This window comes from Lethenteron reissneri, unplaced genomic scaffold (genome assembly GCF_015708825.2).
Source record: "Lethenteron reissneri isolate LAM-NWPU_2019-01 unplaced genomic scaffold, ASM1570882v1 scaffold_1241, whole genome shotgun sequence".
NCBI classification, from domain to species: domain Eukaryota; kingdom Metazoa; phylum Chordata; class Hyperoartia; order Petromyzontiformes; family Petromyzontidae; genus Lethenteron; species Lethenteron reissneri.
In genome coordinates, this window is record NW_026890939.1 from 44333 (window position 1) to 67415 (window position 23083).

Below are 23083 nucleotides of genomic sequence, written 5' to 3' on the forward strand. Positions count from 1 at the left end.
CTTTGCGATCGTGATTTGGCTTTTAGTGCTCTGTTAATTTGAGCATTATTGTAGCCATTCTGTCTTAGTGCTTCTTTAACATGTTTAATCTCTCTCATTACAGTAAGATTTGGTACAGTACACAAAATTCAACAACTAGTAACGTGCACTAAAGACGAATTACCTAAATTATCAACAGAAGGTGTATATCGGATTAATTGTGTATGTGGCAGATGCTATATTGGACAGACAGGGCGTAACGTTAGTGTAAGACTAAAAGAACACCAGAGAAATATTAAACTATCACAAACACAACTGTCGGCAGTAGCAGAACATGCATGCCAACAGGGACACTCAATTGATTTTGACAACGTGGAAGTGTTGTGTAAAACTAGTTACTACTGGCAAAGACTAATTAGAGAATCGATTGAAATTGAGAGAAACAGAAATAACTTTAATCGCTCAGACAGCTACAGGCTTAGTGCGGCCTGGAAGCATATTATTAAATAAGATACATTACAATTACTTATAAGGGAAACAACCACTAACTGATTACTAATGTAGCATAATCACAATAAAACACATTCCAAATGATTACTAATCTACAACTCGCATCGTAACAATAGCCTGATTACTAATCTAGTATATAATTACAATCACTCCCCCCTTGAATCTTTGCACCTGATGAGTTAATGAGTTAATGATGACGTCATCCTGCTGCTGCTCTATATAAGAACGGGAGACACAGGAGAGCCTCACCATTCTGGCGAATTGCCCGATGATGCTGGTTGTAATTACCAGCGAAACGTCGTACTCAAATTGTGAATGTTGTTGCTTCAACACACCGGTGGGCTAAAGCAGTGAACTATTTGTCTTTGTCAACGTGACACATTTTTTACTGATTGGCCATGTCGGGTGGTGGAGGGTTACGACACATTTATAAATAAACGCGATCTAAACCCAAAAATCGTTGATTATGAGAAACAGCTTGGCGGATAGTGCGATCAGAGTATCCGTTCATCCTGAGGGCCCGATGTACATGTCTTAATTCACCGGCCAGGTGGTGTTGGTCAGAAATGCCATGGGCTCTGTGGTATAGCGTTTTGATGAGAGAATTCTTTTGAGATGGGTGGTGGTGGGAATCCGGTTTCAAGTAGGAATCTGTGTGGGTGGCTTTCCTGTAGACAGAATGTCCCAAGGATCCGTCAGGCCTCCTCTCAAACAGAATATCCAAGAATGGTAGTTTACCGTCTTTCTCCACTTCCATGGTGAATCTGATGGATGGGTGTCTAGAATTGATGTGGTCCAAGAAGTGGTTCAATGCTGGGAGGCCATGTGGCCAGATGACGAAAGTGTCGTCCACATACCTCTTCCACAAGGAAGGACGCAGGGTGGATGTCTGGATGGCGTCTGATTCAAACTTTTCCATGAACATGTTGGCTATAACTGGTGACAAGGGGGAGCCCATAGGGGTACCCTCATTCTGTTTGTAGAAGGTGCTATTCCAGGTAAAATAAGTGTTGGTGAGGCAATGCCTAACCAGCGCAGGTAATAATCTTTAGAAACACACTGATTGCAGTAAAAAAAATTCACAAGAATGAAAGTCACTGTCATGAAAAACAACAAATTATAAATTGCAATTTAAGGCATTGCTACATACCAAGGCTTTGCTCTGCTGTATTAAATTGCACCGCAGAATTGTGAGGATCATATTCTTTCCAAGCTCCTCTTTCCCAGGTAGGTCTCTCTCCCACCAAGACTCGCACAGGTTTATGACCGTGTTTCTTAGGTTAGGGTGAGCATCGGTGAAAAGTGGCAACAGGGCTGTCAACAGGGTGAGAAAAACGGTAGAGTAGATTGGAACTAATTATCACCACAGGAACATATATATCTTGTATTGTTGCCTGATGTAACCACCTGGAAGGCATTTTTTATACAGGGTGACAAAAAAGTCTGGACAAATAGGGTTATTTCATTTATTTTAGCACTGGCATTAAAACATTTAAACAGTTTATTCTTTAAGTTAATATTTATCTATTATCATTATTCATATATATTTGTATTCTTCCTGTGGGTTCACCACAATCCCGTTGTTTACAAAATTCGACCAAGAACCCTGAATGAATTTAGACAAAACGTAATTTAGGAATGGTCAAAGATTACACGTGAATCTAAAAAAAGTCCAAAAATAACTTCTACAGAGAATTCATGTGTACATTCATGTTAATGGAAGTCAGTTTGAAAATTGTTAAAATAAGATAACCCATTCAGTCTTGACCTATGGGCCACTCTGTATATTCAGCATAACAATAATTTGTAGGCTCAATTATTAAATAAACTATTGCCAATATTTTGGTAATCTACCCTATACAGTACTTGAAATCAATATATCATCCAGTGCGCATGCATAACATTTCCCAGTGCAACATCAAGAAGTATTTTATTTTGCAGATATTTATGAGATGAACATACTGCAATATTGTTCATTGGGATATGCAGCTCTAAACAGTGAACTGTTATAAATTATCCAAGTCAGAGAAATGTGGCAAATAACTACTTTATGTATCTTGAATGAGATTTTCAGCAGATACTTATTAACTTTTTGTTCTCGTTCTCCTACTATACATACTCACGAACTTTTACTCTTTCCAATTATAAAAAAACTGAGAAGTCGTGGAAACAGATATAGTCAATAATTTATCAATTTGTATCAATTATTCATAGACGTCACCCTGCCTCTTTACCATGTAGAATGATAGCCGACTCCAAAATGTCTTCTATCACCTCCGCACTGACAGTTTTCACAGCCACAGATAGCACTGTGGCTACAGCCGTCACAACAGCTACAGTTGACTCCTGGATGCAAACACATAATGATGGGAGCAGGTGTCACATTTTAACCACACAACTCCTAACATCAACAATCAAATAACAAGTGCCATCCATTGTCAGAGTTAATATATCACAGTATTTTTAGTGAACGTGTATAAAACCAGTTGAAATTTTTTTCATGTCTTTGCATGCTTACCACAATCATTCATACTCTTTAAAACGTGTTTTTATCTACAGTACTCAGAATATATGACAAGCAACTATAATTTAATTAAATGTTTTGGGTATATTAATACAGGTAAATCAGACGAATACAGAATTTTTAATTGTCTGGTAGCTCATGGGCTGATGCAGTAAAATTGACAAAACAATGAGCCAGCAAAGCTGAGATTCTTGGTTCAGGTCCAAGATAAAATAAGGCTTGCAAGTATAAGAAGCCTTAATGATCTCAGCCAGACCACCAATGGGTGTAATTTTCTGTTTACAATCATACTGAGATATTTGGTTGATAGGCATTCGATGAATCACGTTAAAATGTACCATGAAAGAGTAAAAGGACAGAATTTAGATGTATAGTACCGATCCCGTGGCTTCTGTCTCCATGTCGTCGTGTTGCGGTGGGTCAGGGTTCCATTGCTCAGCGGGGCAACGCAGCAGGCTCTCAGTGAGTATCTTGCCGATACTCTCAAGTGCATCCTTCAGAGCGCGCAGTGGCAACTCCTCCAGCACTTCCTTCAAGCAGAATGGGTCTGTGCGGCTTTTCTACAAGAAACACCGTGATTATATGACATTTAACTGTTCGGCTGCATTCCCTGAGCAAGTAACGATGTATTGAATAGAATGAAACGAATTCTAACGCTAATGGTATATGTACAACATCATTTGTGCGATCATTATTGTATGTTTTAGAATGGTTTCATGTGATCTGTGCAGTCACTAGAGGCATTATATTTACCAAAATATGAAATAATATCGAATATCAAGGTAAAATTGTAACATTTCACTGAATTGATGCATGTATTCGTGTTCAGGATTCCAAGTAAGGTTCTGGGTAGACGACAGCTTCTTCAGAATGCTGCTGCTAGAGTCCGTACGCACACACCATTACGCGAGCACATCACACACCTGCTTTCTTGTGTTTACACTGGCTACCAGTCAAGTATAAAGTGGATGAAAAGACCCTGCTGCTGACCAAATCTCAGTGGGTTAACCCCACAATATTTGCAGGAATGGATCCATGTTTACACTCCAACGAGGTCCCTGAGATCTTCAAATCGCCTTCTTCTAAGTCCTCCGAGGTCAAGGCTCATTTCCTGAGTGACGTCGTGATTTATTTTATTTTTATACCTACGTGACTTTACCGAAAGAACCAAAGAGTATGGATTCCTGCAGTCACGAAAGCTTCAAATTAAGGTCAATGAAATAATTTAAAAATTTTAATATTTTTTTTTACTTTATTTAAACGGCGTTCTAAGAAAGTTGTTCTTTTTACGCTGTAGATGATTTTGCTGCTATAAAGTGTCCGAATGACGGGGCCACTTTGTTGAGCGGCTATCATTTGTGGTCGCCAGGTCGCTTCTAAAAAACAAGTTCACAGCCTCAGTGGGGCTTTGCCTGGTAGGATGGGGCATGGTTGAGTGTTGTATTTGTAGATTTGAAGCTTTCGTGACTGCAAGGATTCATATTCTTAGGTTTTTTCGGTAAAGTCACGTAGGTAAAAATTTTAAATTAATAAAAGTGATACAGCTATCGTGCTGTGACGGTTCCACCTGAAGACGGAAGCTTGTGTTGCCTCCCAAACGTCGTGATTTTTATTTTATTTTTATTTTACTTTTATTAAATTGAAATTTTTTACCTACGTGACTTTACCGAAAAAAGCTAAGAATATGTAGTATTTGTGTCTGTGTCTGGGTGATTTGTTTATCCGTCTTGTACTTTGTACACCTATCGTGTTTTTTAAAATCCTTTATATTAAGTTCACTTGCTTGCTTAGGACCGTGCAAATCTTTCGGTCGTTTTTTAACCCACTTTCCGTGATCCAATCGAGCTGACATTTTCCACACAGACTCGTTGTGCGTGACAATTAATGGTCGTGAAAAAAATTCCAAAATTTTATACTTTTTAGGACAAAAATATTATATTTAATTACCAATTGCTTAATACTGCAGACAATCATCTGACCCATAGGTGGCAGCCATCTCAAGCCAGAGGATGAGAGGACTCTAGCCGCCACGCATATAAAGGATTTATAGTGAAAAACGTTGTTTTTACGGTTATACTTGTTTTGTCATTGTTGTTGTTGTAACGTTCTTAGCCCGTGCCCCTTACTGGACATCTGTGCATAAAAGAGCTTTGTAGCTCATCGGATTCCTCCCGCAGTTTAAATAAATATTCTGATTAATGATATCTGATGTTGGTTGTCAAGGCCCCCCCTCCTCCCCTCCCAACTCGTAGCTTTGGCCACCGGGGGAGGGGCGGGGTGGGGGGGCAAGGCAGCTCCCCCCCCCCCCCACTTGGCTGCCCCCCACGATCGTCACGTGACCGGTCACCGCATTGCGAATGGCGAGAACCACCCCGTAGCGCCCCCCCTCCCCTCCACCTCATCCCCCACCCCCCACCCCTTCACCCCCATCGCCCCCTCCACTTCTCCCCCTCCATCATCCCCATTTCCCCCTCCACCTACTCCCCCACCAGCCCCCCTCCACCCCCTCCCCCCCCTCCACCCCCCATCTCCCCTCCATCGCCCCCTCCACCACCACCCCCATCCCCCCCATCTCCCCTCCACCACTCCCCCTCCACCCCCCACTCGCCTCCCCCCATCAACCCCTCTACTCCCTCTCCACCCCCCATCTCCCCTCCTCCACCCCCCACCCCTTCACGCCCCCTCCACTTTTCCCCCTCCCCCCTCCATCATCCCCATCCCCCCATCTCCCCCTCCACCCCCCTCTCGCCCCCCCCTCCCACCTTGTTCATGTCGAAGGTCCTGAACATCTGCTCGATGTAGGCGTTGCCCTCCGCCGTGACGCTGCTGATGCCGAAGAACTGCTTGAACTCGTGCAGCGTCAGCTGGCCCGAGGGGCACTCTCGCATGAACTTCTTGTACCACAAGTGGATCTCCACCGAGTGGAGGTCGTCCACCGCGGAGCCGTTCTCGTTCCCCATTGAGCTGCCCTCGGAGGTGCCCTCGGAGGTGCTGATGGTGGTGCTGGTGGTGGTGCTGGTGTTTGTAAGTGGTGTTGATGGTGGTGCTGCTGGTGGTGCTGCTGATGGTGGTGCTGGTGGTGGTGCTGCTGGTGGTGCTGGTGGTGGTGCTGGTGTTGGTGCTGGTGCTGCTGGTGGTGGTGCTGGTGGTGGTGCTGGTGCTGCTGGTGGTGGTGGTAATACGATGACCGCCGAGCTGTTGGTGACTTGGCCGGTGACCCGTGGCGTTATTTCCCACGCGGCGGTCAAAGTTGGCGTGAGGATTTCGACGGTAATAAAACGTCAAAATCCTCTCCCTCTCTCCCCCTCTCTCTCCCACTTTGTTTTACGTTCAGAGGAAACAAGAAGATACTCGGTGTAATCGGCACTTTGCTTCGTTCATCATTTAGTTTTTTTTGTTTTTTTTTTCAATGCTTTGCTTTATGCCTCCCACACTTTTTAAATGAAAGATTTCACAAAAGATTTCACGCTCTGCTCTCCTCCCTCTCTCTCTCTCCCTCTCGCTCTCTCCCCCCTCTTCGGAGGCGATGGTTGTCTTGCCCGACGCCTCGGCCACGATTGCACGGTGCCCGTCCCCACGGCAAGGCTCGCCTCGGCCACTCGGCGAACTCGAAACTTTGCCAACTCAGAACAAAGTCCCGAGGACCCCCCCCCCCCTCCCTAGCCGACGAGCGACTAACACTGACTGACTGTGCTCCCCATGGAGAAATTGTTAGCTTTGTTGAGCTGAGCGGTTTTGTTTGACCACACACACCGCTCTCTATCCAGATCGCGAAATAACTATTTACGAATATATATTAATGTTGTTTTATATATGTTAAAAACAGACAAAACGATTGAATTCCTTCATTCAGACGCTGTCTTTCCGACAGACCTGTTCTTCACCTGAGGACGGCTGCTTGCGTTGTGGCCGAAACGTCATGAGAATTATTTTATTATGTTTTATTTTTATTATTTTATTATTTCTCTTCTACGTGACTTTAACGAAAGAACCAAGAAGATGAATCCCTGCAGGCACGAAAGCTTTAAATCGAAAGTTGTTGTTGTTTGGACGGGCGACGCAAATGAAGCACGTGGCCTTGGTGCCGGTACATGTCACTTGACATTCTGCTGCCGGATCGAGAGACACGTCGGGGCAGGGCATAAATGTTGACGAAGTTTCCCAAACTCAGAGAATTGCCGATTAAAAAAAAAACAATATCGCTCTCCTACATCTTATTTGCCACGTGTCTAAATACATATTTTTTATGATTGTCAATGTAGAAGACGGATATCTTTCTATTTAACATGTTCATACTCGTCAACCCAAAAGGTTTATATATTCTTAGGTTTTTTCGGTAAAGTCACGTAGGTAAAAAATTCAAATTAATAAAAGTAAAATAAAATAAAAATCACGACGTTTCGGAGGCAACACAAGCTTCCGTCTTCAGGTGGAACCGTCACAGCACGATAGCTGTATCAAGTGATACAGCTATCGTGCTGTGACGGTTTTTTATTTTAAATTTTTACCTACGTGACTTTACCGAAAAAACCTAAGAATATGAATCCTTGCAGTCACGAAAGCTTCACATCTAGAACCAAAAGGTTTACCCCGTATTCTTGTATAGGGAAATAGAGTTTTCAGGTCCATACAGCGTACAGCCATTTCAATACGGGCTTTGTAGGATGAACGTTGAGATTTTTAAGGGGCACGGGGTGACCAATAAGGTCTGAATTGGTCTGTAATAAGGTAGGTACTGATAAGAGGTTGACAGGTATGTATGTTTTTCAAATTTAAAAACTTAATAACATTCGAATAAATATCACATTTTATCGATACATCCAATGTGGAGACTCGGAGCTTGATCGTGTCTGGCTCGCACAACTTGTGAATGCCATTCATAAACACATTTTTGTTTTGGCAAGTAATGCGCTGTTTAAATTCCAGTCGAAATAAATAAACCGACCCGCCATAGCCACGAATCCGCTCACGAAACCTGCAAAACTTCGCAAACGTTCAGGTCACATGAGCAATTGTAAATGCTTCCGAATCCGTCAGGGGAGAACGGCAATACATCGTTCGCGAAACCAAAAAACCTTAACACAGGCACACGCGGTACGTTATAATATTTGACATTCGTGGCCGAGTATAACCGCTGTGAATGGCTGTCTCCCCCCCCCACCGCCCGCGCTTGAAAAGGATGTTAAATTAATTAGGCCGCTATACCAGCGAAGGACACTAGCAACGCAAATAATAAAAATAAAAACCAACCGCTAACATCTCGTGTGATTTGTCGGTCACGTTTCACGACGCACGGTAAGTCGTTTTATGTCCTGAAGGAGAGGGCGACCTTCCTGCCTAGTTACTGCCCAGCGCGCCGCAGACTCGGGTTTTGCAGATCTCCGGGAGCACGACCGAAAATAATGATAAATAAAAACCACCGATACTCGCCACTTGGCCTCATGCCCACAGAGGTTTTGGCAAACCGTCGTGCCGATGTCCGCGTTGAGCAAAACTGCAAGGCACATGGACAGGATTCATTCGATCTTGAGGGTGCGACCGGTCGAAATTTACTTGAGGGTGAGGTTACATTTTCTTGCGGTCAGGTTAAAAAAAAGTTAAAATGCACGGGCACAATCGCAAAAACCTTCCGTTGTTCGGATGGCTTCCGTTTACGAGTGGTACGAGCCCACACGCAGGCTTGGTTACAGGCGCTGTGAGGTTAGACGCTGCATGGGTGCAATGCAAATGATGCTCCAATTTACAGGTGGTAAATTAGGGTCTTGCCGTGGAGTGGGAATTAATCTCGGCAAGCGAATTGGTTAGATTTCCAGTCTCGGGAATTTTAAGGTGAAATATCCAGACAGGAACAACTGTGTGGAAATGGTTCCTGCCATAACAATGTGGAATTTTCTTTACTACTTGCTGTCAAACAAGTTAAGCGCCGCCCGGCACATTTAAACCTAACTCAGGAGTTGTAATGCAACGCCCAACTGCTACAAGGCAATATGGTAGAATACTGATAATAATGATGCCGCCATTAATTTAATTGTTAAGAAAATCTCGCAAACCCTATGCTAAAAAAATCCAGGCGTGTATCCGACCAAATCCATTTTGAACCTTTATTCCAAGAAATCGGAATACATGAAAACCCCGCTGAAGAGACGGGTCAGAAACCTACTTGCTGTGCTGTCCACCCTCCACACCCTCGTGGGGGGGGGGTCACAAACCCGGCGTCCCCGAGGAGATGTGGCAGCAAATTCCCGGCGCGTCCCAGCCGGCACGATCGGCCGCACGATTCCGATCAACTCGGCACGCGGGTGCGGACGAGACGACCATATAATTCGGCAACCGAGGGCACAACGACCGACGAGACGGCGGCGTCACCCGTCCGGCGCCGGGTACGCCCGGTTCAGCGTCACCTCCACGCAATCGGCCCCAAGCCGGCACTGCTCAAGCACGAACAGCATCCTCCGGCCGGCGAGAGGCGATGCCGATTCGGTGACCTGCAGCGGCGAAACCCCGGGCGGCACGCTGCCGTGCGCCAGAATCTCCAGCAGCCCGGCACGCTCCTCGGCCAACGGGCACGCGGCCCGGCGGTCCCCGCGGTCCCACACCGGCACGAACGGCACGTCCAGCGCCACCTTGCGGTCCAGCCCCAGCAGCGTCATCACGAAGTAGCCGACGAGATCGCACGCCGGGCGGAAGGCTCCGGCGTCGGGCGCGGCGTCCGCGGGCAGGCTGGCGCGGCGTGCCGGCTGCAGGTTGCAGAGCTCGCGCTGAGCGTCGCGCCGCTCGTGGTCGTAGCGCCGCATCACGGCCTCGGCCGGCAGCTCGCCCAGGCGCAGGTGGTCGGCGAGGACGAGCTGAGAACCGGACCAATCGTTGGTCTCCCACAGGGCCTTGGCGGAGTTAGGCTCGCGCGCCGCGGGACCCCGCGCCGGCAGGATCTCTCGCGACGCGGCCAGCATCGTCCCGCGCTCGGGACCGGCCGTAGTCTCCGCCGACGGCGCGAACAAGTTGGCGACGCTCCCTTCGTTCGCGTTCACCGGGGCGCCGGGCGGCCCGGGCTGTCGATGGTTTCCCACGACGTTGTCGAGCCTCGGCTTCTTCTTCGCGGCGCCGTGACTGGCGACGGCCGCCCGCGGCTCCGTTTTCCTCGAGCGCAGGTTGTAGCTGCGCCACTCGACCACCTGCGCGGAGGTCAGCGGGACGTCGTCCTCGTCCTCCGTCTCATCCTCCGCTTGCGATGGCTGCACCGCCGCCGCCGCCGCCGCCTCCTCCGCCGCCTCCACGCCCCAGAAAGACGCCGAGGGCGACGCGTCGTGCACGCCGTTCTCCTGCCCACCCGCCCCCTCGCTCAGCTCCACGTAGCGCACCTCCGCGATGGTGCCCTGAACCACCAGGCGCTTCTGCTCGCGGTAGTGCAGCCGGGCCACCTCCGAGCGCAGTTCCTCCAGCGGGGTGACGGTGAGCGCCGTCGGCCGTCCCGCGGCGAACTCCGCCAGCGTCGTGGGCAGCGGCGGGAAGACGTAGCACCCGCCCACCGCCGAGCGGGCCAAGAAATCGTCGTCCGCGATGCCGCAGCACCACTGCGCCACCTCGAGCACCGCGGGCTCGGCGGCGTACGGCTTGCCGGCGTGCTGGCCCGAGACGAACACCTGGCTCTCGACGGACGTGGTGAGGTAGGGCCCGCCGAGGCCGTGCCTGACGCGCATCTGCGTGCACACGACGAGCGTGGCGGGCCGCAGGAGGTCGTGCACGTCGGGCTGCGACGTGGCGAAGAGCTGCAGCACGAAGGGCTCCTCGCTGCTGGCGTCCACCGCGTGCACCCAGCGGCACACCCAGAAGTCGTCGCGCGCACGCCACGGGTTCTCCTTCTTGCGGATGCGCTCCTGGCGCCCCACGAACGACACCAGGCCGACCACGTCGCACGCGCGGTCGGCCGGCAGCGAGCCGAGGTCTCGGCGGCGGGTGAAGCAGTAGCGCCCCTCGGGCAGGTGCCAGGCCGGGTCCACGTGGCGCGGGTGCACGACCCGGATGTCGGCGGCCGGGTTTCGCGAGTTCAGGTTGATCTCGAACTTCTTGAACACGGGCAGGCCCAGGTCGTAGACGTCAGGCCAGGTGCGGCACGCGAAGGCGTCCTTCAGCATGTAGTCGCCCAGAACGAGCGCCTGGCCGGGCTGCAGGCAGCGGAACCACTCGGGGCACAGCTCGTTCCACAGGACGGCGGGCACCACGCCCGTGCCGTCGCACACCTCCAGGTAGACGCGGTAGGGCCACGGCCGCAGCCTGTCCACGCGGCCAAAGTGCAGCAGCCGCGACTTGTGCAGCAGCCGCACAACGAGCGGGAGGCCCCTGGCGCCCGACGCGGCGGCCTCCGCGAGGCTCCGGACGGTGGCACGGCGCGCCGGCCGCACCGGCACGTCCTCTGCCGTCGCCTCCTCCCACCGCTGCCCGTGGTAGTCCTCGCTGTTCCACAGGGGCAGGTAGTAGTCGCGCGCCGCTCCCAGGGGCTTGTCCGCGCACGACGCCCCCCGGGCCCAGGGCAGGGCCTCGGCGTCGGCGCCCACCAGCAGGCGGGAGCGCTCCGCCGTCACCTCGGCGTCGGCGATGACGGGGAAACGGACGCCGACCACCAAGCGCTCGGCCGTGCCGACGTCGTAGCGGAGGACGAGCAGCTCGCAGCCCGCCTTCAGCCGGTTCGTGTGCACCAGGTGGATCAGCCGGAGCGCCAGCGAGCACTTGAGCCGGCGCTCGCCGTCCGTCACCGTGACGTCGTAGGCGAAGCTGGGCTGCGGAGGCTGGTGCTCGCCGTGCTCCTGCGGCACCTTTAGATCGCGCAGGTAGCGCTCGACGGCGACCACGGCGACGGACGAGGGCTCCACGTTCACCTCCATGCTCTGCAGGTCGTCGAGCGTCGCGGTCAGGCGCGCCAACGGGGTGGGTTCCAGCGGCGGCAATGACGCGGGGGGTTCGGCGGAGTCGGCCATCGTCGAACGCGACGGCGGCAGTAACCGAAGGGGCGGCTCGGCACTGAAGGGTTCAAGGCGCCGGTGCAGCGTCTGCCGTCTCGCCGAAGTGCCTTGCGCGCCGAGAAGCTTGCGACGTCATCCCCCGCAGCGTTTGCCTGACCAGAGCTGAGGCTGAGAAAAAAAAAAAGAGAATTTGGCCACACGATGCCACTGGTACGTTCCTGAAGGACGACTGAGACTAAAGGTGTCTTCTTGGGGAAGGGCATAAACTGTTGGGAAGTTGAAATATATAACAGGGGTTATTACGCGGGTGGAGTCACACCACAGCCGGTTTACATCGGGGATGAGTTGCTGAAAGACACGACGGCGAATGTCGCGATGACGTAAAGCCAAGCGTTGATTACCATATAAACACATAGGCTTTTGCGACCAATATCATCCATAACAGGTTTTTTTGAAGGTTAGAAATATAAATGTCTTTAAACCCACGTCCACGCGACAAAGCCAAATAGCCAGGTTTGTCACGTAAACAGAACATGCCAATTTGTTACTAGTACATCATACCGGTGTGTTGGAAAACAAAGCCACAACATTTACAGGGTTATGTTTATGGATTTGTTTGATTAGGTTTAGGGGTATGAGTGAGGGTTATGGGTTAGGCTTGGAGTTTCTGGATATGGTTTGGAGTTAGGGCTTAGGGTTTTGGACTTGGGGGTTAGGATGTAGGGTTTAGGGCTAAATTCTGGGTTTGGAATTATGGTTAGGGTTTAGAGTTAGAGGTTAGAGTTAAGGTTTACGGTTACGTGTTATATAGGCTTTTCTTTACCACTAGATCAATGCCTTCGCAATCTATATAGGTTCATCGTGGGGGGTGGTGGGGGGTGGGGTTCTGACCATACTTCACCACGCTGGTCAATGCGTAATGACCATACTTCACCACGCTGGTCAATGCGTAATGACCATACTTCACCACGCTGGTCTATGCGTAATGACCATACTTCACCACGCTGGTCTATGCGTAATGACCATACTTCACCACGCTGGTCAATGAGTAATGACCATACTTCACCACGCTGGTCAATGCGTAATGACCATACTTCACCACGCTGGTTTATGCGTAATGACCATACTTCACCACGCTGGTCTATGCGTAATGATCATACTTCACCACGCTGGTCTATGCGTAATGATCATACTTCACCACGCTGGTCTATGCGTAATGACCATACTTCACCACGCTGGTCTATGCGTAATGACCATACTTCACCACGCTAGTCTATGCGTAATGACCATACTTCACCACGCTGGTCTATGCGTAATGACCATACTTCACCACGCTGGTCAATGAGTAATGACCATACTTCACCACGCTGGTCAATGCGTAATGACCATACTTCACCACGCTGGTCTATGCAGGGGTTGGGATGTGGATTCTGACCATACTTCACCACGCTGGTCTGTGCTGGTGTTGGTATGTAGATTGACCATACTTCACCACACTGGTCAATGCGTAATGACCATACTTCACCGCGCTGGTCTACGCAAGGGGTTGGTTGACATCACTCGCCACTGATGCGAGCCGTGTGTGTGTGTCTGTGTGCTGATAGGGCAAGTCCCGCTTACACACCCAAACCGCACTGCAGCACAATTAGCTACGCTGACGATATCCCTGCCGCTAGGATCAAGCGAGATGCTGTGGGTGTCGTTCACTAACATCGAGTGTAGAGAGAATAGAAGAGAGACACACGCAGCTTTACCCGCCGGTGGTGATGATGGGTCTTGTCCCGTAGGCCGCAACGCATTCGCCTGTCCGGCACGCGTGGCCCCAGGTCGTTACACCACCACCACCACACACGCCAATAAAGTTGTCGTCGTTGTTGTTGTTACGAAAGGAGATGTTAATGTGGAACAACTTAACCGGATTTAAACTCGGCCCGGAATCGCCGCACTAAAAATTGCCGATTTTTTAAAATTAAAAATACGCAACGGAGCGAGCGACTTTTCACGGCCACTTAATTGCTTTAATCGTCCTTATATATGTCCTTACACACGTATATAATAAGAAGGTGTTACGTTTAATGAACTTAATAATCGCGGTTCTGTGGGAACTCTGAGGGGATGCTCAAAACCGCGGGGGAAAACGCGCGGCCGCGTCTCGATTCAAACTATCCGAGCGGTGACGTCACCTCTGCCACTAGTGACGTCACGTCACCTCTACCACCCCGTGATGTCATGTCAATACCTCCCCACCGCTCGTGACGTCACGTAATCCCACCGACCGCCAGTGACGTCACGTCACGTCCATATCACCCGTGGCGTCATGTCACCCCTCCCACTTCCCGCACGCCGCGGACCAATGGCATTTGAGCTAAATTAATCACTAATGACGTCAGAATCTTTATTGACGATCAAATCGAATATTCATTGATGATCAATACGTCAGAATATTTATTGATTATCAATACATCAAAATCATTATTTATTATTCATACGTCATAATCTGCATTGACGATCAATACGTTATAATCTGTATTGATGATTAATACGGCAGAATCTGCATTGATCAAATACGTCACAATCTGCATTGAATGTCAATATGTTATAATCTGTATTGATGATTAATAGGTCATAATCTGCATTGATTACCAATACGTCATAATCTGCATTGATTACCAATACGTCATAATCTGCATTGATTACCAATACGTCAGAATCTGGATTGATTACCAATACGTCAGAATCTGCATTGCAAATGAGGTTCCAATGGTGTAAATGCTTACCCCGAGCTCTCATACTCTGATGGTGCATTGTCTTTGAGTTGTGCGCAAATAAGTATAACCCGTAAAAACAAAGTTTTTCACTATAAATCCTTTATATGCGTGGCAGCGAACTTAATATAAAGGATTTAAAAATATATTCGCCTGTGGAGGACGCGGAGATCGATCCCGCGACCTTTGGCATGGGAAGCGAGGGCGCTACCAACTGCGCTACTCCGCCACGGCCTGTGGAGGAGTTACGCTCTGGGCCCTTATACTGTGACATTCAGTCAAAGCGATGAATGAGTTCTATTTTAATATATATACAATATTTTTTTTTTGCCTAAAAAGTGTAACATTTTGGGAATTTTTTTTCACGAACATTAATTGTCTGGCACAACGAGTATGTGTGGAAAATGTCAGCTCGATTGGATCACGGGAAGTGGGTTAAAAAACGACTGAAAGATTTGCACGGTCCTAAGCAAGCAAGCAAGCACGCAAGCACGCAAGCAAGCAAGCAAGCAAGCGAACTTAATATAAAGGATTTAAAAATATATACGCCTGTGGAGGACGCAGGGATCGATCCCGCGACCTTTGGCATGGGAAGCGAGGGCGCTACCAACTGCGCTACTCCGCCACGGCCTGTGGAGGGGTTACGCTCTGGGCTCTAACACTCTGACGTTCAGCCAAAGCCATGAATGCGTTCTATTTGAATATATGTAAAAAAAAACATTTTTGCCTAAAAAGTGTTAAATTTTGGGAATTTCTTTTCACGAATAATAATTGTCTGGCACAACGAGTCTGTGTGGAAAATGTCAGCTCGATTGGATCACGGGAAGTGGGTTAAAAAACGACCGAAAGATTTGCACGGTTCTAAGTGTAATGCGGGCGTAAACGGCCCTCCGGAGGTGACGTCATGAGGGGAGGAGTTAGGTCACGTGGGGGGGAGAGGGGTTAAGCTATAGAGGGAGGGGAACCGGAAGAGGAGGGGGAGTGACGGGGGACCAGGAACGAGAGAGGCCACGAAGGGCGAAAGCGGAGTGTGGCGAGATCGCCACGGACACGAGGGAGCGAGGATCGGCACCGTCGGCCAGCGGTGACCGACCCGAAGCAGCGAGGAGGCTGCAGTCAGCAGCGGGGCTGCCTACGGAGTCAGCAGCGGGTCTGCACACGGAGTAGCAGCCAAGAGGGTCTGCATATAGAGTAAGCAGCGGGGATCTGCATAGGGAGTCAGCAGCGAGTCTGCAGGGAGAGGACGGAGGTTACAATAGAGAAAGGAGAGAGTCTGCGGGGAGAGGAAGGAGGCTACAATAGCGATAGCAGCCGGGGGCTACAAATACAGTGTCTATAAGAGAGTGCCGTGTGGGAGAAGACAAGAACCCAATAAAGGACACAAAGTCAGAGAGAAGCGTCTGAGTCCTTTTATTACACTGGAGTCAGAAGTGAAACGGCATGGCGAAACAATTGAGGAAAAAGAATATTCCATCTCCGGCGTCGGCTTCATCTTCCGACGACGACGATCTTCCTCCTGCAGTCGGCTTGACTTCGGCAGAGGAAGAGATCCGTGAGGGTCCGGGTGTCGAGGAGGTTGCCGCGTCGTCGGACCCATCTGCTCCAAAGGACGCAGATTTAAGATGGACCCAGATGGCGGAGCAACTGGTAACTCTCAAAAACGTCATCACACAGTTGTGTGACCTTGTCACGCCAAGGGCGGCGTTGGAAGGTGATGGTGGTGATCGGCAGGAGCCCGGGTCGTCTTCGATGGCGCCGCCATCGGCCACGCGGCGCGAAGACGCCATCTTGGGCGTGGCGCACCACGGAAAGCGGGAAGCCGCCATTTTGGGACCGCCGCGACGGTCGGCCGCCATCTTGTCGACACCGCGTTGCGACGCCTTGTTGAATTTACCACCGGAGGAGTCAGCGGCGGAAGGAAGCAAGCCAAGGAGTCGCAGTCGTCACCTAACAACCGTCAAAGAATTCTCCATCGGTGGCGATGGAGTGCGTTCGCCTGTAGATTTCGGCGGCGGTACGTACAGCGAGATGGACGGACGCTGAGGCACTGGAGGTGCTTCCGACTCTTCTTGATGATGAATCCGTTCGTTTTTTTCGCTCCATAAAAGCTGCGAAGAAGAAGACTCTGCGAGGGGTGTTCGATGAAATGGCGGACGCGTACGAGCCACCGGATGACGCCCATCGCCGATTCGTGCAACGGCAACGCGCACCTGAGGAGTCACCGGTGGCGTATAGGGGCGCCGTGTTGGAACTTGCTATGGCCGCTTACCCGGAGACGGAGCCTGACCTGCTGGAACCTCTCATCCTGGGGAAGATGTTGGAGTTGTCCCGAGATCTTGGCATTCCTATGCCGGCGTGCGGTCATGAAAAGCTCACGTCCCGGGCCGCAGCTAAGTGTCTGGACGCCCAGTTTAATCTCCGCCGCTGGAAACAGGTCACGGCGTGGATGGGTGGTCCTATCGTCGAAGGGGGTGCCGTAGGGTGGGACCCTACAAAGGCCGTGTACGTGCTGGATGGGAGCGGCCAGAAGGAGTTGTCGGCTGCCTCTGCTCCGTGGCCGGCCCAAAGCGGGCGGGGCCGCGGGCCGCGCCGCCGGTGCGGCCGCGTCGGGACGGGGTGCCCGCTGCGCGCCGCACCGACGTCGAGTGCTTCCGCTGCGGGCGTCGGGGCCATTATGCCAGGGACTGCTGGGCCCGTGTTCCGGGTCCGCCCCAGCAGGAGGCCTCGACAGCGGACGCTCCAAAGAAAGATCCTCCAGCACAGGCAAGTCGGTGCGCACCAGACACCCGGCAAGGCCCGACACCTCACTCATCGCCGTTGTTGTGCGACGCGGATGTTGTTACATACGGGAGGCCAGTGTCTGCGCCTTGTCGCTCGATAACGCAGTGGCGTAAGCTGGCTCGGCGGGTTGTCGCGGCCGCTACCGGTTCGTCCACTGTACCTGGGTCGATCCAAGAGGTGGACGTACGCATTTTGGTGGATTCCGGTGCGTCCGCGACCATTATTTCGGATGTGATATTCCATCTTTTGAACATCCCACCGGGGGCCGTTAGGCCGGCTTACGCTTCCTGCATCGCTGCAAACGGGGGTAGTATGGGCATCGTGGGCCAGGTGGACGCTAACATTTCTATCGGGGGAGTCTCGGCCTCGGGCGTTGTGTTAATTTCGAGGTCCCTGGCGGTTAAGATGCCCATTCTAATTCGAATCAATGAAAATTGCATTGAACTACTGGGGGGCCGGAAATTGGCATTTTTACAGTCCGCCTGGGGGCGACCGGCTCCTGTCGCCCAGGTGCAGGCGTTATCGGAAGTTTCGGTTGATATTCCACCTGGCTCGCAGATGCTCATTCCCTTACGATATCGGAAGCCGATTCCGGGTCGGCAGGATGCTTTTGGGATTTTGCTGTCGCCGTCCGCCGCTGTTACGGGCGGATTGGCGCTAGTGGGGGCGCAAACTATTGTCCGTCCAGATCAGCGGCCGTTTTTGCAGGTGCTTAATGCGAGTACTGAAAGCGTGTGTGTGCCGGCTGGTACCGTTGTGGCACATGCCACCACGGCGTTTACGGCTCAGAGTGATCTGCCGGACGGAGGGCTGGTGGGTGGTGTTTCACACGATGGAGGAGTGGATGATCGTTGGATCGCTGAATTGTGTGGGGAAAATTCGGCCCTTTCCGGCGAACAGCGTTGTGCGATTCATAAATTATTATCGAGTTATTCGGATGTGTTTAGCTCCGACGATTTGGACTTGGGACGCACCTCGCTGCTTTATCATCATATCGACACAGGGGACGCTGCACCTATCCGCTTGAACTCGCGTCGGATGAGTCCGGCTGAGCGTGAGCATGTTCGAGGGGCAGTGGATGACATGTTGAAAGCGGATATTATATCTCCGTCTAATAGCCCGTGGGGCGCGCCTGTTGTGTTGGTTAAAAAGAAGGATGGTAAATTGCGATTTTGTGTGGATTTTCGTAAGGTGAATAAAGTGTCGGTGGCAGATACGCATCCCCTGCCGCGTATGGACGATTCTCTTGACGCCTTGTCAGGGGCTAAGTTTTTTTCAACGCTAGATCTCTCTTCGGGCTTCTGGCAGCTCCCCCTTGACGAGCCCTCGCGAGAAAAGACTGCTTTCCGTACGCCGCAGGGGTTATTCCAATTTAACTGTCTTCCGATGGGGTTGAATGCGGCCCCTGCCACTTTTCAGAGGTTGATGGAGTTGGTATTAACGGGGTTGCAGTGGGAGACATGTCTGATTTATTTAGATGATATTATTGTCTTCAGCCGCACATTTGATGAGCATTTACTGCGGTTGGAGGCTGTATTCACCAGAATGCGTTCTGCTAAATTGAAATTCAAGCCAAAGAAATGTCACCTACTGCAACACTCCGTTCGATACTTGGGACATATTGTTAGTGCGGACGGGGTGGCCACGGATCCGGAGAAAACTGCGTGTGTCCGTGATTGGGCAACCCCGGCCACGGTGGGTGATGTGCGTCGGTTTTTGGGGTTCGCCTCGTATTATCGGAGGTTTGTTCCGAATTTTGCTACTATCGCGAGGCCTTTGCATCTCCTTACTGGGAAGGGACACAAATTTGCTTGGGGACCGCCGGAGGAGGCGGCGTTTCGGAGCCTGCGCGATTTACTGGCTACTGCACCGACGTTGGATTATCCGGATTTTGAACATCCTTTCATTCTGGATACGGATGCAAGTGACACTGGTATTGGGGCGGTGTTGTCCCAGTCGAAAGGTGGAGTTGAGCGCGTTGTGGCGTATGGGAGTCGGGTTTTGTCGCCCGCGGAGACCCGCTACTGCGTCACTCGCAGGGAACTTTTGGCCATTGTTTTTTTTCTCCGCCAATTTCGACCGTATCTGTACGGTCGGTCGTTTATTGTCCGCACGGACCATGCGGCCTTGCAGTATGCACTTAAGATGGACCAGCCATCCGGACAATTGGCGAGGTGGCTGGACACGCTGCAAGAATTTTCCTTCCAAATTCATCATCGGAAGGGTGTGCGTCACGCTAATGCGGACGCACTTTCCAGGTTGCCGCAAAAATCCCCTTGCGCGTGTGCGTCGGGGACGCATAGGTGTGGACCGATTCAGCTCCCCCCTCAGCCTGTCACGCTGGCGGTGGATGTTCTTGAAACTCCGCTTACACCGGGACCAGTTGATGGGGGACCGGCTGATGGGATTTTGTGTCTCCCGAGGTCTGTGTGGATTCGGGAGCAGATGTTGGATAATTCCTTGGTGACGTTACGAAAGCAAACGGAGAAGGCAAGTAAGGGACTCGGTGCGGGTGGTGTACCGGAAACTGCTCTCCAAGATGGGTTGCTGATGTTGAGGGAAGGGATACAGGAACGCTGGCGTCTCGTTGTACCGGCGTCATTGCGGTACGAATTGATTAGATCTCTGCATTGTGATACACTTTTACATCTGGGGGTGCAGAAAACCCTATTGACGCTGCAGTGAGACTATTATTGGCACGGCATGACGACAGATGTCGTCGGTCACGTTTGCGCGTGTCCCGATTGTGCCCGCCGTAAGCCGCCTAAACATCCATATGTTCCGCCGATACAATCGATTCAAGTATCTCGAGTTAATGAGCTGGTGGCGTTAGATATTTTGGGACCCTTTCCGCCATCCGCTAGGGGAAATAAGTATTTACTGGTGGGGGTGGAGTACCTCTCCCGCTGGCCGATGGCCTGGCCTTTGCCTGACCAGTCAGCGGCGTCTATCACTGACGCCTTTCTATTTGGGTATGTAATGGACAAGGGGGCGCCGGAGAGGCTCCTTACAGATCAAGGCCGAAATTTTTCGTCTAAATTGTTGGGGGAGGTGTGTGCGGCTCTTGGAACTAAAAAGATACGGACATCCCCCTACCACCCACAAACGGATGGTATGGTGGAACGGTTAAATCGGACCCTGTCCGCCATGCTGTGCCATACAATCGGGGAAAATCAAGCTGATTGGGATTTGCATATCCCTGGGGTGCTTTCGGCGTATCGCATGATGCCGCATGCGGCTACTGGATACTCGCCGTTCTTTCTTATGTACGGCCGGGAAAATGTTCCGCCGATTACTGAGCAGTTGGGAACCGGTGCGAGGGGACCTGTTAAGCCTCTTCCTGAGTATATTCAGGACAACGTTCGCCGTGTCACTGCGGCGAGGGAAAGGGCCCGCATGGCTACGGCCAAAGCTCAGGCCAGGAATGAGCGGTGTGCTCGACGTTCAAAGGGGGAGTGCCCCTGGAAAACGGGGGACCTTGCCTGGCTTCATTGCCCACAGGTGCGGCCAGGTACCTCTCCTAAATTACATAAACCATGGCAAGGTCCGGTCCGCCTCATTGAGGTTCCCAACCCTCAGTCGGCGCGGGTTCGGGTTGGTTCGCGGCGCTGGTTCGTGCATACATCCCGGTTGAACCGTACATTGCCCCGCGACCGGAAGCGTCATCTCCCGAGGTTGCCTTGCCGGGGTCTGTTGCTGCCGACTCGCCCTTGCCTGTGCATGCTGACCTTGCAAGAGCGCCTGTCGTACCCCTTACAGACAAGCCGGCCGTGACGCCGCAGGAGGGAGGACGTTCCGCTCGTGGGATGCCGACCGGAGCCACAGAAACTACGGGACCTGCAGCTCTTCCTGTCCCTCCGCGGACGCAACCGGGACGGTGGCGGCCCTTCAATGGCGGCGGATGAACTTGCTCCTGTCGCCCTTAAAACCCTGCCACGTTCCCGCTCGGCGGGTGGGCTGCCGACCGTCCGGGACGGCCCGGCTACCCGTACTCGCTCGAAATCCCTCACGTTTCGTTAAATTGTGTTGTGTTGTGTTCTTGTTATATTGTTGTTGCATGCTTCGTGTCTTTTTACGTGTCGGTCCTTTACACCCGCATTGCTTGTCAAGTTGCATTTCAGCCGAGGTCGGCTGGATTTTCTCGATGGGGGAGGGTGATGTAATGCGGGCGTAAACGGCCCTCCGGAGGTGACGTCATGAGGGGAGGAGTTAGGTCACGTGGGGGGGAGAGGGGTTAAGCTATAGAGGGAGGGGAACCGGAAGAGGAGGGGGAGTGACGGGGGACCAGGAACGAGAGAGGCCACGAAGGGCGAAAGCGGAGTGTGGCGAGATCGCCACGGACACGAGGGAGCGAGGATCGGCACCGTCGGCCAGCGGTGACCGACCCGAAGCAGCGAGGAGGCTGCAGTCAGCAGCGGGGCTGCCTACGGAGTCAGCAGCGGGTCTGCACACGGAGTAGCAGCCAAGAGGGTCTGCATATAGAGTAAGCAGCGGGGATCTGCATAGGGAGTCAGCAGCGAGTCTGCAGGGAGAGGACGGAGGTTACAATAGAGAAAGGAGAGAGTCTGCAGGGAGAGGAAGGAGGCTACATAGCGATAGCAGCCGGGGGCTACAAATACAGTGTCTATAAGAGAGTGCCGTGTGGGAGAAGACAAGAACCCAATAAAGGACACGAAGTCAGAGAGAAGCGTCTGAGTCCTTTTATTACATAAGCAAGCACGCAAGCAAGCAAACTTAATATAAAGGATTTAAAAACCCCAAGTGTCTCCATATTGTTCACTACACTCTTCAAGAACAATGATAATAGCCAATTCCATGTCATTCTCGACACGGTGTGTAGCGAGTGAACGCGAGTGGTGGCTACACGAGGAGGCGACTTGGCGAGCTGAGTCCCCAGCGCGCGGCGAGCTCAGCGGCGGCGTCTCGGGGTCGCGGGTTCGAGCCCCACGCTGGGCGCCACGCAGTTCATTTATTTCTATCGCAAAACACCAACATCCTTCGCGTCTCTTAGAACCCCGCGTCAAGATGACAACAAGAAGCAACGTTTAGACAAAATATAAACCACAACAAGTCGTCTTGTGAGCCATGTAAGCGCGTAACAACGACTGCTTCATCACTCAAAGCTGCTCTAGAGGAGTTGTACACCCCGAGCTGTCACTGATATTCAGTGGCCTCAAAGTATGACCTGTCTTCTTGGTTCTTTCGCTAAAGTCAAGTAGAAGGGAAGCATTCAGACGCTGTCTCCCCGACAGACCTGGTCTTCATCTGAGGACGGCTGCTTGCGTTGTGGCCGAAACGTCGTGAGAATTATTTTATTTTATTATTTTATTACTTCCCTTCTACGTGACTTTACCGAAAGAACCAAGAAGATGAATCGCTGCAGTCACGAAAGCTTTAAATCAAAGTATGACCTGTGTTTTGATTTAGTGCGCTGATCTTAAAGGTGCATTGAGAAATTATAATTCTGCGACTGCTGCTCCTGCTGCTGCTGCTGTAGTGGAGAGACTCGTGCAGCAGCAGCTGTGGCTGCAGGTTCTGCTGGTACGTGTTGTTTATGAAGTTTATTG

General features: G+C 51.5%; 1 protein-coding gene and 1 long non-coding RNA gene across 2 annotated transcripts; both read right to left on the reverse strand.

Annotated features, from left to right (window-relative positions):
* Positions 1–1784: 1784 nt before the first annotated feature.
* On the reverse strand, positions 1785–3651 carry LOC133361803 (uncharacterized). Its single transcript, XR_009757418.1, has 3 exons — positions 3391–3651; positions 2724–2835; positions 1785–1803 (listed from the first exon to the last, which is right to left on the reverse strand). It is a non-coding gene; the product is annotated as an uncharacterized LOC133361803 (long non-coding RNA).
* Positions 3652–9100: 5449 nt separating this feature from the next.
* LOC133361806 (RPA-related protein RADX-like) lies at positions 9101–14154 on the reverse strand. Its single transcript, XM_061580801.1, has 2 exons — positions 13725–14154; positions 9101–12138 (listed from the first exon to the last, which is right to left on the reverse strand). The coding sequence occupies exon 2, from the start codon at positions 11983–11985 to the stop codon at positions 9376–9378; it is 2610 nt and encodes an 869-aa protein (XP_061436785.1). The 5' UTR covers positions 11986–12138; positions 13725–14154; the 3' UTR covers positions 9101–9375.
* Between the last annotated feature and the right edge of the window lie 8929 nt (positions 14155–23083).

Excerpts from the sequence above, each read along its gene's own strand:
- LOC133361806 (XM_061580801.1), bottom strand. The coding sequence starts at position 11,985 with ATGGCCGACTCCGCCGAACCCCCCGCGTCATTGCCGCCGCTGGAACCC.